This window comes from Melanotaenia boesemani, chromosome 14 (assembly GCF_017639745.1).
Source record: "Melanotaenia boesemani isolate fMelBoe1 chromosome 14, fMelBoe1.pri, whole genome shotgun sequence".
Classification (NCBI taxonomy): Eukaryota; Metazoa; Chordata; class Actinopteri; order Atheriniformes; family Melanotaeniidae; genus Melanotaenia; species Melanotaenia boesemani.
In genome coordinates this window covers 2,071,568-2,085,406 of record NC_055695.1, presented here as the reverse complement: position 1 = coordinate 2,085,406, position 13,839 = coordinate 2,071,568, and the positions used below count along the sequence as shown (strand labels likewise).

The 13,839-nt window shown below is 49.2% G+C and overlaps 1 protein-coding gene across 9 annotated transcripts in view; it reads left to right on the top strand.

Moving 5' to 3' along the window:
- mast2 (microtubule associated serine/threonine kinase 2) overlaps nucleotides 1–11,213 on the top strand; it is a 193,746-nt gene extending 182,533 nt beyond the window's left edge. For all 9 annotated transcript variants that reach the window (XM_042006040.1, XM_042006038.1, XM_042006037.1 and 6 more), the window contains 15 exons: nucleotides 312–444; nucleotides 531–696; nucleotides 918–1,019; nucleotides 1,519–1,641; nucleotides 1,720–1,829; nucleotides 1,966–2,120; nucleotides 2,203–2,345; nucleotides 2,618–2,797; nucleotides 2,930–3,175; nucleotides 3,317–3,543; nucleotides 3,619–3,741; nucleotides 3,937–4,073; nucleotides 4,152–4,339; nucleotides 4,848–5,386; nucleotides 7,242–11,213. In XM_042006040.1, the coding sequence (XP_041861974.1) occupies nucleotides 312–444; nucleotides 531–696; nucleotides 918–1,019; nucleotides 1,519–1,641; nucleotides 1,720–1,829; nucleotides 1,966–2,120; nucleotides 2,203–2,345; nucleotides 2,618–2,797; nucleotides 2,930–3,175; nucleotides 3,317–3,543; nucleotides 3,619–3,741; nucleotides 3,937–4,073; nucleotides 4,152–4,339; nucleotides 4,848–5,386; nucleotides 7,242–8,483 (3,814 nt within the window). In that variant the 3' untranslated portion in view covers nucleotides 8,484–11,213. The remainder of the gene's footprint in view (nucleotides 1–311; nucleotides 445–530; nucleotides 697–917; nucleotides 1,020–1,518; nucleotides 1,642–1,719; nucleotides 1,830–1,965; nucleotides 2,121–2,202; nucleotides 2,346–2,617; nucleotides 2,798–2,929; nucleotides 3,176–3,316; nucleotides 3,544–3,618; nucleotides 3,742–3,936; nucleotides 4,074–4,151; nucleotides 4,340–4,847; nucleotides 5,387–7,241) is intronic.
- The last annotated feature ends 2,626 nt before the right edge of the window (nucleotides 11,214–13,839 follow it).

The window sequence follows — 13,839 nt, the reverse complement described above, 5'->3', positions numbered from 1 at the left end:
TTCTCTTCTTCAGACCATTCTCTGGAAACCCTGGGAATGGTTATGTGTGGAAATCCTAGTAAATACTCAGACCAGCAACCATGCCACGTTCAAAGTCTCTTAAGTCCCCTTTCTTCATCATTCTAAAGCTCAGTTTGAACTTTAGCAGGTCGTCTTCACCACGTCTACATGACTACTTGCTGCCATGTGATTGGCTGGTTAGATGTTTGTGTTAACAGGGGGAGCTGATGAAGTAGACGGTGGGTGGATGTATGTAGAATAAATTATATTACTGATCATTATATGGACTGAAAGTTTTTTTCCTCCTTCAGTCTTCTCATCACATCCATGGGACACATCAAGCTGACGGACTTCGGCCTGTCTAAGATCGGCCTGATGAGTCTCACCACCAACCTGTATGAAGGACATATAGAGAAAGACACCAGGGAGTTCCTGGATAAGCAGGTATGTGGACGTAGATCTGATCTCTGGTGGCTGGTTTTGGGCTTTTCTCTGCTCTGAGCTGATCTGTGTGGGTGGTTCCTCTGCAGGTATGCGGCACTCCGGAGTACATTGCCCCGGAGGTGATTCTGCGGCAGGGCTACGGAAAGCCGGTGGACTGGTGGGCGATGGGAGTTATCCTGTATCAGTTCCTGGTGGGCTGCGCTCCTTTCTTTGGGGACACCACAGAGGAGCTGTTTGGTCAGGTGATCAGTGGTGAGTAGGTCTCCTCCAATCACGGTTCACTTCCTGTATAGACCTGATGAGATCCACCATCCACCCATCCACCATCAAACCAGTGATTCCTCCTCCCTTAAACTAAAATAAACCAGTATAGATGAGACTGGGAGAGCTTGAACACTGGAGAGGTAGACAGGAGCTGGGACATGATGGATCATGTTTCTGGGTTAGAAGTGACGTGTTTGTGTTGGTGTTAGATGAGATCATCTGGCCGGAGGAGGACGAAGCTCTGCCTCTGGAGGCTCAGGACCTCATCTCCAAGCTGCTCCGACAGAACCCTCTGGAAAGACTCGGCACAGGTCAGACAAACATGCTGCTCCCGTTCCGCTGCTTTTCTTTTCTTATTTCCCGCCTGTTGATTTGTTTTCACCTGTTTGTCTCCCTTTTTATTTATTTTTTTATGTTATTGTGTATGTATATATACACTTTTTTCTATTTTATTATTTAATGTTAATTTATTTTTCATGTATTTTGTTTTATTTTTGATCTGGGATTTTCACTGACAGCTGGATGAGCTGAGTTAAACTTGCTCCCAGAGCGGTGATTCCATATGTTTTGAGGTTTTAAACAGTTTTCTGGGATAAACCAGATTTTTGGACCTTCTCACTTCAGGGAATCACATCTGTGTTGCCATGGAGATGATGTTGAGATGTGCACCAGCTGTTGACATTGCAAATAGATGTTAGCAGGAACAGCAGATTTATCGGGATCTGACCGTGATCGTATTGAAATATGAATGTTGGAGGAGAGCCTGTCTGGACTGGGTTAATCCAGTTTTCCTCCATCTTGGTCCATCAGGTGGAGCCTACGAGGTGAAGCAGCATTTGTTCTTCACAGACCTGGACTGGAACAGCCTGCTGAGACAGAAAGCCGAGTTCATCCCCCAGCTGGAGTCCGAGGACGACACCAGCTACTTCGACAGTAAGTCTCTGACTTCCTGCAGATGTGTGGGATGTGATGGACGTCGTCCGCTCAGTCTGACCTGTGTTTGTGTGTCAGCTCGTTCGGATCGGTACCACCATGTGGACTCGGAGGAGGAAGACGACACCATCGATGACGAACACATGGAGATGAGACAGTTCTCCTCCTGCTCGCCTCGTTTCAGCAAGGTTTAAACTTGAACTCAGACTAGAAATGATCCATTTATTGTTTCATCCTCTGATCGATTCATTGATCGCTGTGAAATCTTCTGAGAGCAGATGTGAGATGTTTGCATCCAGCTGATGTAGAGGCTGTTTTCTGCAGGTTTACAGCAGCATGGAGCGTCTGTCTCTGCACGAGGAGAAGAGGACTCCTCCTCCCACCAAACGTAGCCTCAGTGAGGAGGGGGGAGACCGCCTGGACAGCCTGAGTGGACTCAAGTCCAGAGATCGATCCTGGCTGGTGGGATCTCCAGAGATGTGAGTTACCGCCACAGCACCTGCTGGACTTCTTTAAGGTAAAACCTGTGAAAACGTTCTTTTCCTTTCTTAATGTTTATAGCCTGCGGAAGCGCCTGTCGGTTTCAGAGTCTTCCCACACGGAGAGCGACTCCAGCCCTCCTCTGACGGTCAGGAGACGCTGCTGCTCCGCCATCATCGAGATGCCGCGCTTTGCTATCTCTGCTGAGGAGGAGGGAGGCCAAGGTCATACCCTATGATCCGTCTTCTTCACTGTTTTCAGACAAAATAAGTAGTCGTTTCCAAACAGACTGTTTCATCCTGAACTTCAGTTTGGAACCGATTTCAGAGCCGTTTGATGAAGCCTGTTAGAAAAACAGAGGCAAACGTTCAACTGGCAGAAAAATATAAGAAAAATCTATAAATACTGCATTTTAATCCAATAAAATCATCCGTCTACCTAGAATATAAATGTCAGAAATGCAGGAGAAATTCCAGCTGTGCCGTTGATCTTTCAGGTGCAGCGGGAAACCGGAGGAGTCCTGGCCTTCTGGGGCCGAATGCAGTGAGGGGCCCTCGCTGTGAGGAGCTGCCACTCGCCATCCCAGAGCTCCCAGTAGAGAGAGAGCTGAAGCTGGACGAGTCTCCCACCACTCCCAGCTCCACCTGCAGCCAGCTGAGCAAGGCCACGCTGACACGTCAGTGAAACATTTCTGGCATGAGCGACTGTGTCTGATCAGGAAAAGTTTAAACCCAAATGTAAAAATCTAAAATCTGATTCTTTATGTGTCGCCGTGTGTCACGTCCTCCATCTCGGTTTCTTGTGGCAGCGGGCAGCTCCGGCGACGTGTGCGAACGAGCTAATGGCAGCACTGCCAGCAGCATGGGTACCAAACCTGTCGTGGAGGGTGACTCTCCATACGCTCCCAAGGCCATAAGCGACCTGGCGGCCCGGCGGGCTCGCCATCGTCTGCTGTCTGGAGAAGGGGACAAACACTCGACTCCGGGCTCCAGGCCGCTCAACAAGGTCATCAAGTCAGCCTCAGCCACCACGCTGTCACTGATGATCCCAGCAGGTCGGTGTTCCCATCGTTTCCTTTTGGTCAGAGGTTACACTGCAGGGGCAGTCATGATGGCACACTCCACTGGTTGCTATGGTGATTCTCACCTTTTTCCAGCAGAGACATCCGTTCTTTGTCATTTCTGTCTGCTTGTAGACCACCACGGAGCCTCGCCGTTAGCCAGCCCGATGTCTCCTCACTCGCTGTCGTCCAATCCATCATCTCGGGACTCGTCTCCAAGCCGTGATCTTTCTCCGGCCGTGAGCAGCATCAAACCGGCCATCGTCATCCACCGAGCAGGGAAGAAGTACGGCTTCACCCTGAGAGCCATCCGGGTCTACATGGGAGACACGGACATCTACACCGTGCATCACATGGTCTGGGTGAGTATCCCACCTCGTTACCTTTCCTTCACTTCTCCTCTTCCTCCTTTCTTTCATCGCTCTGTTTGTCCTCAGCATGTGGAAGAGGGGGGTCCGGCACATGAGGCGGGCCTCAGGCAGGGTGACCTCATCACCCACGTCAACGGCGAGCCAGTCCACGGTCTGGTCCACACGGAGGTGGTGGAGCTCATACTGAAGGTACAGACACAAAAAACAAGATAATAGGTCACACTGAATACAGACACTGGGTCAGTGGTCTGTAATCCGGGTCAGTGGTCTGTAATCCAGGCCAGTGGTCTTTAATCTGGGTCTTCACTCAGTCCGATTCCAACTATTTTTAATCGGATCTGATTAGAATGTAAGAAAAAATAACATTCTGATGTCTTTGCTCAGAGCGGCGCCAAAGTGTCCATCTCCGCCACCCCGTTTGAAAACACGTCCATCAAAGTTGGCCCCGCCCGCAAGACGAGCCACAAATCCAAGATGGCGAGACGCAACAAGAAGTCCAAGAACAAGGAGGGTCAGGACAGGTGGGTCAGGTGGATGAGTCAGACCGCATAGACGTGGCGAGGTTTCCTGAGCGACTAACGGTGTTCTTCCTGTCACAGTAAGAAGAGGACGCCACTGTTCAGGAAAATCACCCGGCAGGTGTCTCTGCTGCACACCAGCCGCAGTCTGTCCTCTCTAAACCGGTCCCTCTCATCGGGGGAGAGCGGCCCTGGATCGCCCACACACAACCTGTCGCCACGGAGCCCGACGCAAGGCTACAGGTCCACGGCAGACTCTGCCCACTCAGGTGAGGGACACACTCAGATTTTACTGTTTTCACTGTACTGCTCAGAATTAGAGAATAAATCTGAAGCTTCGTGTTTAGATGAAACATGCCTGTTATGTTATAACAATCAAGTCAAGACCCCCCCCCAATCCCACTAACACATGCACCCCAATGCTTACCAAGAAACATATGAGGAAATATGAGGTGCCACAAAATAGTCTTTGGTTTATTGGTTGCTACTTTGTTAGCTTTTTTAGCTTAGTTATATTTTGAGACATATATTACGCTGTGTTCTCTCTTCATCACCCACCATCACCATCACCGTTGGTAGTTCTAACGTCTGTTGATAATTCATCTTTGTTTGCCCACTGGTACTTTCAAAATGTGTCTGTGTTTTGCTAGCAGTGCAAAAACTATAAATTATATTTAACCTTGTCAAATATAATGTTCCCCCCCCCCCCGATAAAAGCTGCAAATTAAAATGAAACATGAATATGGTTGTATCCTTTGCATCTCTGTTCTCCCTCAGTTGGAGGAAACTCATCCCAGAGCAGCTCCCCCAGCTCCAGTGTTCCCAACTCTCCGGCGAGCTCGGGCCACATCCGGCCCAGCTCCCTACACGGCCTTGCCCCGAAGCTCCAGCGCCAGTACCGCTCCCCTCGCCGGAAGTCTGCCAGCAACATCCCGCTGTCACCCCTGGCTCGCACGCCGTCGCCCACACCTCAAAGCAGCTCCCCTCAGCGCTCCCCCTCACCGCTCCCCAGCCACGCCGTGGGTCAGTCCTTCCCTGTGAAGCTCCACTCCTCCCCACCACTGGTCAGGCAGATTTCCCGGCCCAAGAGTGCTGAGCCACGACGCTCTCCGCTCCTCAAGAGGGTGCAGTCGGCCGAGAAGCTGGCCGCCTCTCTGTCCAACTCCCCTTCATCTCCCGCTGGCATGGGAGCGGCGGCAGAGAAGAAGCTGGTGGTGGGAACAACGGCGGGGAGCCGGAAACACAGTCTGGACATTTCCCATTCAGAGTTTAAGAAGGAGTCTCTGCAGAGAGAGCCCAGCTTACAAAGTCTGCAGGTAAATACAGCCTCCACTGGAATGGAAAACTCTGGAATAAAGTTGGATCTCTGTGTATAATGTAAATAAAATCAGCATCTCATCAGGTCATATTTCATTCCAGTAGAAGAGTAACAACATGAAAGTGAGACATTTCACCATGTGATGAAAATATGAGCCGATAGTGAATCTGATTCAGCAACAAAACGTTGGAACAGGAGCAATCAAAGGCTGGAAAAGTACCTGGTACAAACCAGAAACACCTGGAGGAGCATTGGACAACTAACCAGGTTACCTGGCAACAGGTCAGTAACATGACTGGGTATAAAAGGAGCATTTCAGAGAGGCAGAGTCTCTCAGAGGGAAAGATGGACAGAGCTTCACCAATCTAAGACAAACTGGATCTAAAAATTGTAAAGACCTTGAAGATCCCAGCATCTACAGTGTATTATGTCAAAATATTCAGATAATCTGGAAGAATCTCTGTGTGCATGGAACAAGGCTTGATGCTGGTGGTCTAGCATGGCTTCACAGGAGAAGAGTCCGGCTGCTGAACTGGCCTGCCTGCAGTCCAGAACTTTCACCAGTACACAACATCCGGAGCATCATGGAAGCAGAAATCCAGCAACCAAGGTCCAGGACTGTAGAGCAGCTAGAATCCTGCATCAGACCAGAATGGAACAACATTCCTCTCCTAAAACTCCAGCAACTGGTCTCCTCACTTCCCAGACGTTTCCAGACATGTTAGAAGAAGAGATGCTACACCGTGCTGAACACCACCCTGGAACTACTTTTTACACCATGCTGAACATCACCCTGGAACTACCTTTTACACCGTGCTGAACACCACCCTGGAATTACTTTTTACACCATGCTGAACATCACCCTGGAACTACTTTTTACACCGTGCTGAACATCACCCTGGAACTACTTTTTCCACCGTGCCGAACATCACCCTGGAACTACTTTTTACATCGTGCCGAACATCACCCTGGAACTACTTTTTACACCGTGCCGAACATCACCCTGGAACTACTTTTTACACCGTGCCGAACATCACCCTGGAACTATTTTTTACACCGTGCCGAACATCACCCTGGAACTACTTTTTACACCGTGCCCAACATCACCCTGGAACTACTTTTTACACCGTGCCGAACATCACCCTGGAACTACTTTTTACACCGTGCCGAACATCACCCTGGAACTATTTTTTACACCGTGCCGAACACCACCCTGGAACTATTTTTTACACCGTGCCGAACATCACCCTGGAACTACTTTTTACACCGTGCTGAACATCACCCTGGAACTACTTTTTACAGGCGTGTTGCTGCATCAGATTCACTATCAGCTCATATTTCCTACTGGGAATAAAATATGGATTCATGAGATTCTCCTTTATTTAGATTTTATACAGCGTACTGACGTTTTGGAATTCCTTATTAATGTATTTATGTCTTTTTTTTTTAACCTGGATTTTTTTTGTATTTAGTTTTGTTTCTTATATAATTATTAGTTTATTTTCATCTTACAATTCATTTAATTATTCAATACTACTACTATAAATTAAGAAAGATAAAATATTTAGTCTCAACCTTTTATTACCAGAAAAAAGTCCACAAAAATTATTTTCACTGACAAACTTTGCTTGTTTTAGAAAATATTACATCTAGAAGATGTTGAAATGGAGTTTGGACCAGTGTGGTGAAACACAACCTGTCTTTGTTTGGAAAGACTTAAGAATTTGGTGGATGCTGCTTTTATACCTAATCCTGACACCCTCACTGGTCAAAAAATAATCTGCTCCAGTATCATGTTACTGGATGTTCTGGAGGTCTCAATTCAGGTTCTGATGAATGTCTTCCTCTCTCAGGAGTCGGCCAGCGAGGGTCTGCTGTCTTCAGCAGGACGGGGTGTGGAGGTGGGCAGCCTGCAGACACACTCCTCCTCGTCCAGGAAGTTGGGACGTCAGGAGGGCGACGGCGCCCTTGGCTCGCTGGGCCTGGTTCCCGGGAAGAGCAAGCTGAAGGACAAGCTGTCCGCCATCCGGCAGGACAGAGCCGAGCGGAGGGAGTCGCTGCAGAAGCAGGACGCCATCCACGAGGTGGATTCATCCGAAGACGAAACGGACGAGGGCTCCGAGGACAGCCAGGACGGACGCAGGGGAACCACATTCACCCCTCCTCCCCTGCTGAGGCCCACCACTGTGAGAACAGGTCCTGGGGGGACGCTGCCGTCCCTCTGCCTGTCCCCCTGCACCCCCCATGCCACCTTCACCCACACAGGCCCCCCTCAGGTCGGCCGGCCCACCCCCTCACACCCAGATCCGAAGCCGGGCCGGAGCTCCTCTTCAGCTGGGGGAGAAGACGTAAGTCCAGCCCCGTGCACACGGGAAGGAGCAGGACAAGAAAGGTTGGGTCCAGAACCGAGCGGGTCCTCTAAACCCGGTCAGGGTCCTCTTCCTTTCTCCACTCCGGGCAGTGCCTTCATCTCAGTCAGCAAGGACACATTTCTGAAGCCGAGTCCTCCACCAGAGTCCAGAACAGACCAGCAGACCCAAGATGCCCCAAAAACCATGACCCCCGTTGCCACGTGCACCTCACGTTCCCCTGACTGCAGAACCAGCACCAGTACCACCGACAGCCGAGAGCCTCCCCGTGCCTCCTGCTCGTCCCCGGGCCTCTCCAAGGAGAAGAAGGAGGCGGACAACCGGCGTCTCTGTGCAGGTCAGACCACATCCCAGGCTCCGCCCACCGAGAGCGGCGTGGAAAGAGTGGTGTCACAGCTCGCGACCGTAGCAAAGAGCGTCCTGGGTCCGGTCAAGCTCGGCACCAAGGAGCAGAAATCATCCAGAGCCACTGACCCCGTCCCCTCCGAGACCCCACTGGATACAACCAAGACGTCCACCCGGCGAGGCTCTGCAGCGCTGCCATCCTGCCAGGACGACCCACAGCGGTCCGCTTCAGGGGCTGCAGCAGTCACCGCAAACCCCCCCACCTCTGCAGCATCTGAGCCCCAGCAGCAGAGGCCCCTGACAGCCCCCACCACCGCCACCATGTCTGCCACCACGTCTGCCTCCTCTCAGCAGAGCAAAGCAGCCGGCAGGAAGACGTAGCAGACGGAACCCCCGGCGCCGGTTCTGACCCACAAACTGCATGTTTGGAACAAACTTTCACGCTAATCAGACTGAAATCAGTAGGAAGGTGTAGAGCCGACAGATGTGGACGTCCTCGCTTCATTCCAGCTGTTCTGTGTCTTCCTGTTGTTTAGCTTCCTGCTTTTAGTCCAGACTCCTCCAGGAATCCTCTCTGTTCCTGTAAAACCACCAGGGGCTGCAAATAAAAAGAGCGTTCCCCGTTCCTCCTCCCAACACAGTCCTGACCATGGAGAGGTTTTACCTCAGCAAGAACGCATCGTAGAAGGCGGCGTGTATTCCCTCAGCTTTGACTGCAGGTTCTATGTGGGATGTCCACGTTCCATCAGAGCTCCAGAAAACCTCCATGGAAACCCCCAACCTGTCCAACATTGTCAGAAAACTGCCACCTCCCAACCTTGGAGAAAAACCCAACTCTCTCCTATCAGAAATGAAATGGCTTGCTGATGGTTCTGGTTCCGACCCGCCAACCAGCCGGTGATTCTTAACCACAACTATAAATTCTGATAATTCTGTGTCTCCAGGATTATCCAGCTGGTTTAAGCTGGTGTAGAATTTCCTTCATGCATGTTGGACTTTAGACCTTTTCACCTTGAACTCATCACCTTTCAGATCTAGAACGGTGGTTCTGGTGGAGCTCGGCTCTTTTTGTTTGCAGCCCTACAGCCGGGCTGAACCGCCTTGTTTTGGACCAACTGGCTGTGTTCGAATCCTGAAAGCATCACTGTATTGTGTGTGATGGAGTGTGTTTGTGCACATATTTAAAGGTCTGTTGCATCTGTTTTATACCGTGTGTGTGTGGGGGGGGGGCGAAGCTTATATAATATGTTTTATCTCATTTGTCTCCGTTTAGATGAATCAGAGCAGCTGAGGCGTTCACTGACTGTCAGAAATTTGTTCCGATTTTTTGGTTTTGTATCGTCTCCATGGTGTTTTATTTGGGCGGAGCTTGAATCACATTTTGAAGAACACACTTCCTGTTGGACTTCCTGTCATCTCCAGGACGTTTGCTGATCGATCATACGGAGCGCGCTCAGTGAGGACAGTCTGTGTTGTGTTTAAATGCTGTTTGTTTTTCTGCATTTTTATTGTCATTTAAAAATCGGTCTGACATCAGAACGTGGAGCGTTAACCAGTGATAACCTACCAGCATAAACCAGCGTTAACCAGTGTTAACCAGCGTAACCAGTGTTAACCAGCGTTAACAAGCACTATTAAGTGTTAAATATTAATGATTAGTACTGACATGCGTTAACATGCGTTAACATGTTCTAACGAGCCTAAACAATGTTCGTTAACACGTTAGCACTTGTTAATGAACATTAACTACTGCTTCTGAGTGTTAAACGTAAACTAATGTTAACAAGCATTTTTGAGCGCTAACAAATGCTAACGATCGTTAACTGATGTTAATGAGTGTTAACATGCGTTTATGTGCTCTAACCAGTGCTAACAAGCATAACGGTTATTAACAAGCGCTAATGAGAGTTAATTATTGGAAAGGTTAACAAGCGTTTCAGTGCCGAATGTTTACAAGAGCTAATGAACAGTAACTAGTTCTATGAATGTTAAATGTTAAGTGTTTCCGCAGTTAACTTGCGTTTTATGTGCGCTAACAAGTGCTAACGAGCCTTAACAGTTGTTAACAAGCATTAACGAGCTAATGAGAATTAAAGTTAACAAATGTAAAGCGTTTAGAGAGCATTAATGAGCGTTAACGTGTGCACAGACGACGTCTCCACGCTCGTTCGCAGCTGCAAAAGTTTGCAAAAGATGCTCGCCCACATTTCCTGCGTCTTTGTCCGGAAAACTGTGTCAAATCAAAGCGTAGAGGTCGGAGCGAGAACCTCGAGCAGTCATCATTTCATGTCTGTGTGATCTAAAACCTTCTGAAAACTGAATGTTTGACTCAAAAAGGGTGCCCCTAAAATCCTGAGACTGGGTTCTTGTTGTGAGTAAAAACTCATCTGATCAGAGCTATCACACACACACGGGCCATGCTTTCCCATCATGCACCTCTGCTGAATTGTAGTTTTCCTGATCGGGCCAAAAATATTTTCATAAAAACTTTTTTTTAATCAGCAGTTTGTTCAACGATCATTAAAATCTGGACGAACGTCCGTGTTGCGTTTAGGTGCTTTTAAAAAATGCAGAAATGTGAGTTTTGTTGAAGCTGAAAGTTTTAGATAAAAAAATAATCATTTTAAACTAAATTAGTTAAATTCCCTTTTTGTTCAGATTCATTCCGTTCGTATGGACTCATCAGAATCTCCGAACGCTCGAGGATCTCGTTTGTTTTTGGATTTTCGTGTTTCTGAAACTGAGAAACTTCCTTCACTTCCAGCTCCGAGCTTCCGTCTATGAATTAAAAACGGAACTTTGGGAATGATGAGGAAGGAGGCGGAGCTTCGTCACGGCTGAACATCGGTTAAAAATGACGAGACGGGCAAAAAGAAGTGAAGACTTTTCTGGACAGACGAGGGCAGCGTTTCCCAGCTCTGTGTGTGTGTGTGTGTGTTGTGTGTTTGTCTTTAAGAGTGAGGAAGAGGAGGAGAAAGGTCACTGTAGGGTTTACGATGAAGAAAACATTGCTAGAATAAAACCAGTGCAATATCTTTTTATTTTTTATTGTGGTCAAAGCATGTTGTTGTCAATCCTAACTTACAACATCAATAAAGTTTTTTATCGACACGTTTTCTTTCCGTCTGTTCGTCACTTTTAATTAAATCTTTACTTTTTACTTAAAAAATCATTTTAATGATTTAAATGAAAATCTCAGATCAACAGATTGTTTACCTTTTTAATTCTGGTGTGATAGATGAAGCAGGTGGTGGAAACCTTCCTCCAAGGTTTCCTCCATGTTGACATGACAGCATCACACAGTTGCTGCATCCATGATGAGAATCTCCCGTTCCACCACATCCCAAAGCTGCTCTACTGGACTGAGATCTGGTGGCTGTGGAGGCCGTTGGAGTCCAGTGAACTCATCGTCATGTTCTAGAAAGCAGGTGGAGATGATCTGAGCTTTGTAACATGGTGCATTATCCTGCTGGAAGTAGCATCAGAAGATGCTCCACTGTGGTCATAAAGGGATGGACATGGTCAGCAACAATACTCAGGTAGGCTGTGCTGGTTAAACCAGGCCACGTTGGTACTAAGGGGCCCAAAGTGGACCAAGAAAACCTCCCCCCACCATTACACCAGCAGCAGCCTGAAGCGTTGATCCAAGGCAGGATGGATCCATGTTTTCATGATGTTTCCAGCAGATTCTGAGCCGAGCATCTGGATGTGGAGCTGAAATGGAGACTCATGTCTAAAAAGCTTCAGCTGTTTCCTGTTCTACAGACATGATGCTAAATTGCCGCCTCCCCGCCATCTCCCACTTCATGCCGGGTGTTTGATTCCCGGTCATTTGTTCTCATCACGTCCTGCTTCTGCAGAGTGATGCTGAGCAGGAAGGTGGCAGTAAATTATCTGTGAACTCGTTTTCCCTGCAGCGTCAGTAAAGTGGCCTCATCCAGGCCGTTAAGTTGAGCTTTTCCTAATGGAGCTTCAAACGTCCCCATCGGCTGCTGGACGAGCGCTCCCATCTCACTCCGTTTCTGCTGGAGACTCCAGTCATCCTAATGTCTTCAGAGACGCCTCAGCCGGCCTTGCGGAGCGTTTATGGAGGGTGATGAGTAATCTGTTCAGCCTGCACGCTTCGAGGACAAAACGGTGGTAAAATGGAGCTTCATTAGCTCCTCTCGGCCTCTAATGCCACAGAAGAAGCTCACTTTCCCACCGCCACACTGCCAGGGTCAGGGGTTGCCCTGCCTGATTTACACACCAGCCAGCACTGCATTCTGGGATAATTGGGTCGTCCTACCCCCCCACCTCACCCACCTCTCTGCTCTTGATTTCTTCCATCCTTCAGGCGTCCGCGGGGAGCTGTCAGAGCAGAGGAGAGCGAAGGCCTCTCCCAGTTTTTACTGGAGGTCCGGAGGGGATGGAGGACCACGTGTTGGCGGTGAGGAGCTCTGACAGCAGGCGTTCTCCACGCCGTGGCGGTGACAGGCAGCTCGAGGTGATGAATGGCCGCTCCGCTTCGCTCTGACAGGGCTCTACATGACCGGCCAAATTCATTCCAGGCTGCTGAGGAGGAGGAGGAAGAGGGGGGTAGACAGGGTGGATGGGAGCAAACGAGACCCAAATATATTGACTCTGTGTTCAGGCTCGGCCTGACGACTGCAGTCACACAGGAAACCCGTCAGATGAAGATGTCTTCATCTTCATCGTCCAGTACAGAGCTAAAATAAACCAGAGCAACAGGCAGGTAAACGCACCTGTACAAGCCTCTGATCTCATCAATCAGCTGTTTATCTTCCACCTCAACAGATGTTAAACCATCATCCTCAGAAAAATCCTCAGAAACCACATCTGGTTTCTAGTCTTTATCCTTCCCTCCAATCTGCGTTAAAGTGGTTTAGCAGCGTTTCAGAATGTAAGTTTGTAGCAGCAGATTTATCATCGTCGGCCGCCTTCAGTAAATAATCTACAGGTTTGTATGAACTCTGCTGAGGTAGGAACGTAGATCGACTGGTAAATCCAGAGCTTCTCTGTTCAGCTCAGCTCCTTCACTGATGCAGAGTCCACATCGCTGCAGACGCCACACCGATCCGCCTCTCGATCCTCATCTTTCCCTCACGTTGAACAAGAACCCGAGATGCTTGAACTTCTCCACTTGAAGCAGGACCTCATTCCCACCACGAAGAGGATACTCCAACGTTTTCCGGTTGAAGACATCTCATAGTCCACACATGTAGACTAGTTGTTAGAACTGGTTGGGCAAACCACACTGCTCCTCCTCAGTCCGTGATTTAACTATCCGGTGGACCCCCCTTAGACCTTACCAGGGAGGCTGAGAAGTGTGATCGCCCTCTAGTTGGAGCACCCTCCGGTTTCCCTTCTTGAAGAGGCGGATCACCACTGCAGTCTGCCAGTCCAGCCCAGAGGCATTGGGCCTGATGTCCACGCAATGCTGCAGGGGCGTGTCAACCTAGAACGCATCCAGAGCCTTGAGGAACTCTAGGCTGATCTTGTCCACACCCCGGGGTCCTGCCACCAAGGAGCTCTTTAACCACTTCAGGAACCTCAGCCCCAGAGATAGGAGAGCATCCCCCCAGATCCCCAGACTCTGCTTCCTCAATGGAAGACGTGTCAGTGGGATTGAGGAGGTCTTCGAAGTATTCCCTCCACCACCTCACAACGTCCCGAGTCGAGGTCAGCAGCCCCCCATCCCCACTGTACACAGTGTTGATGGAGCACTGCTTTCCCC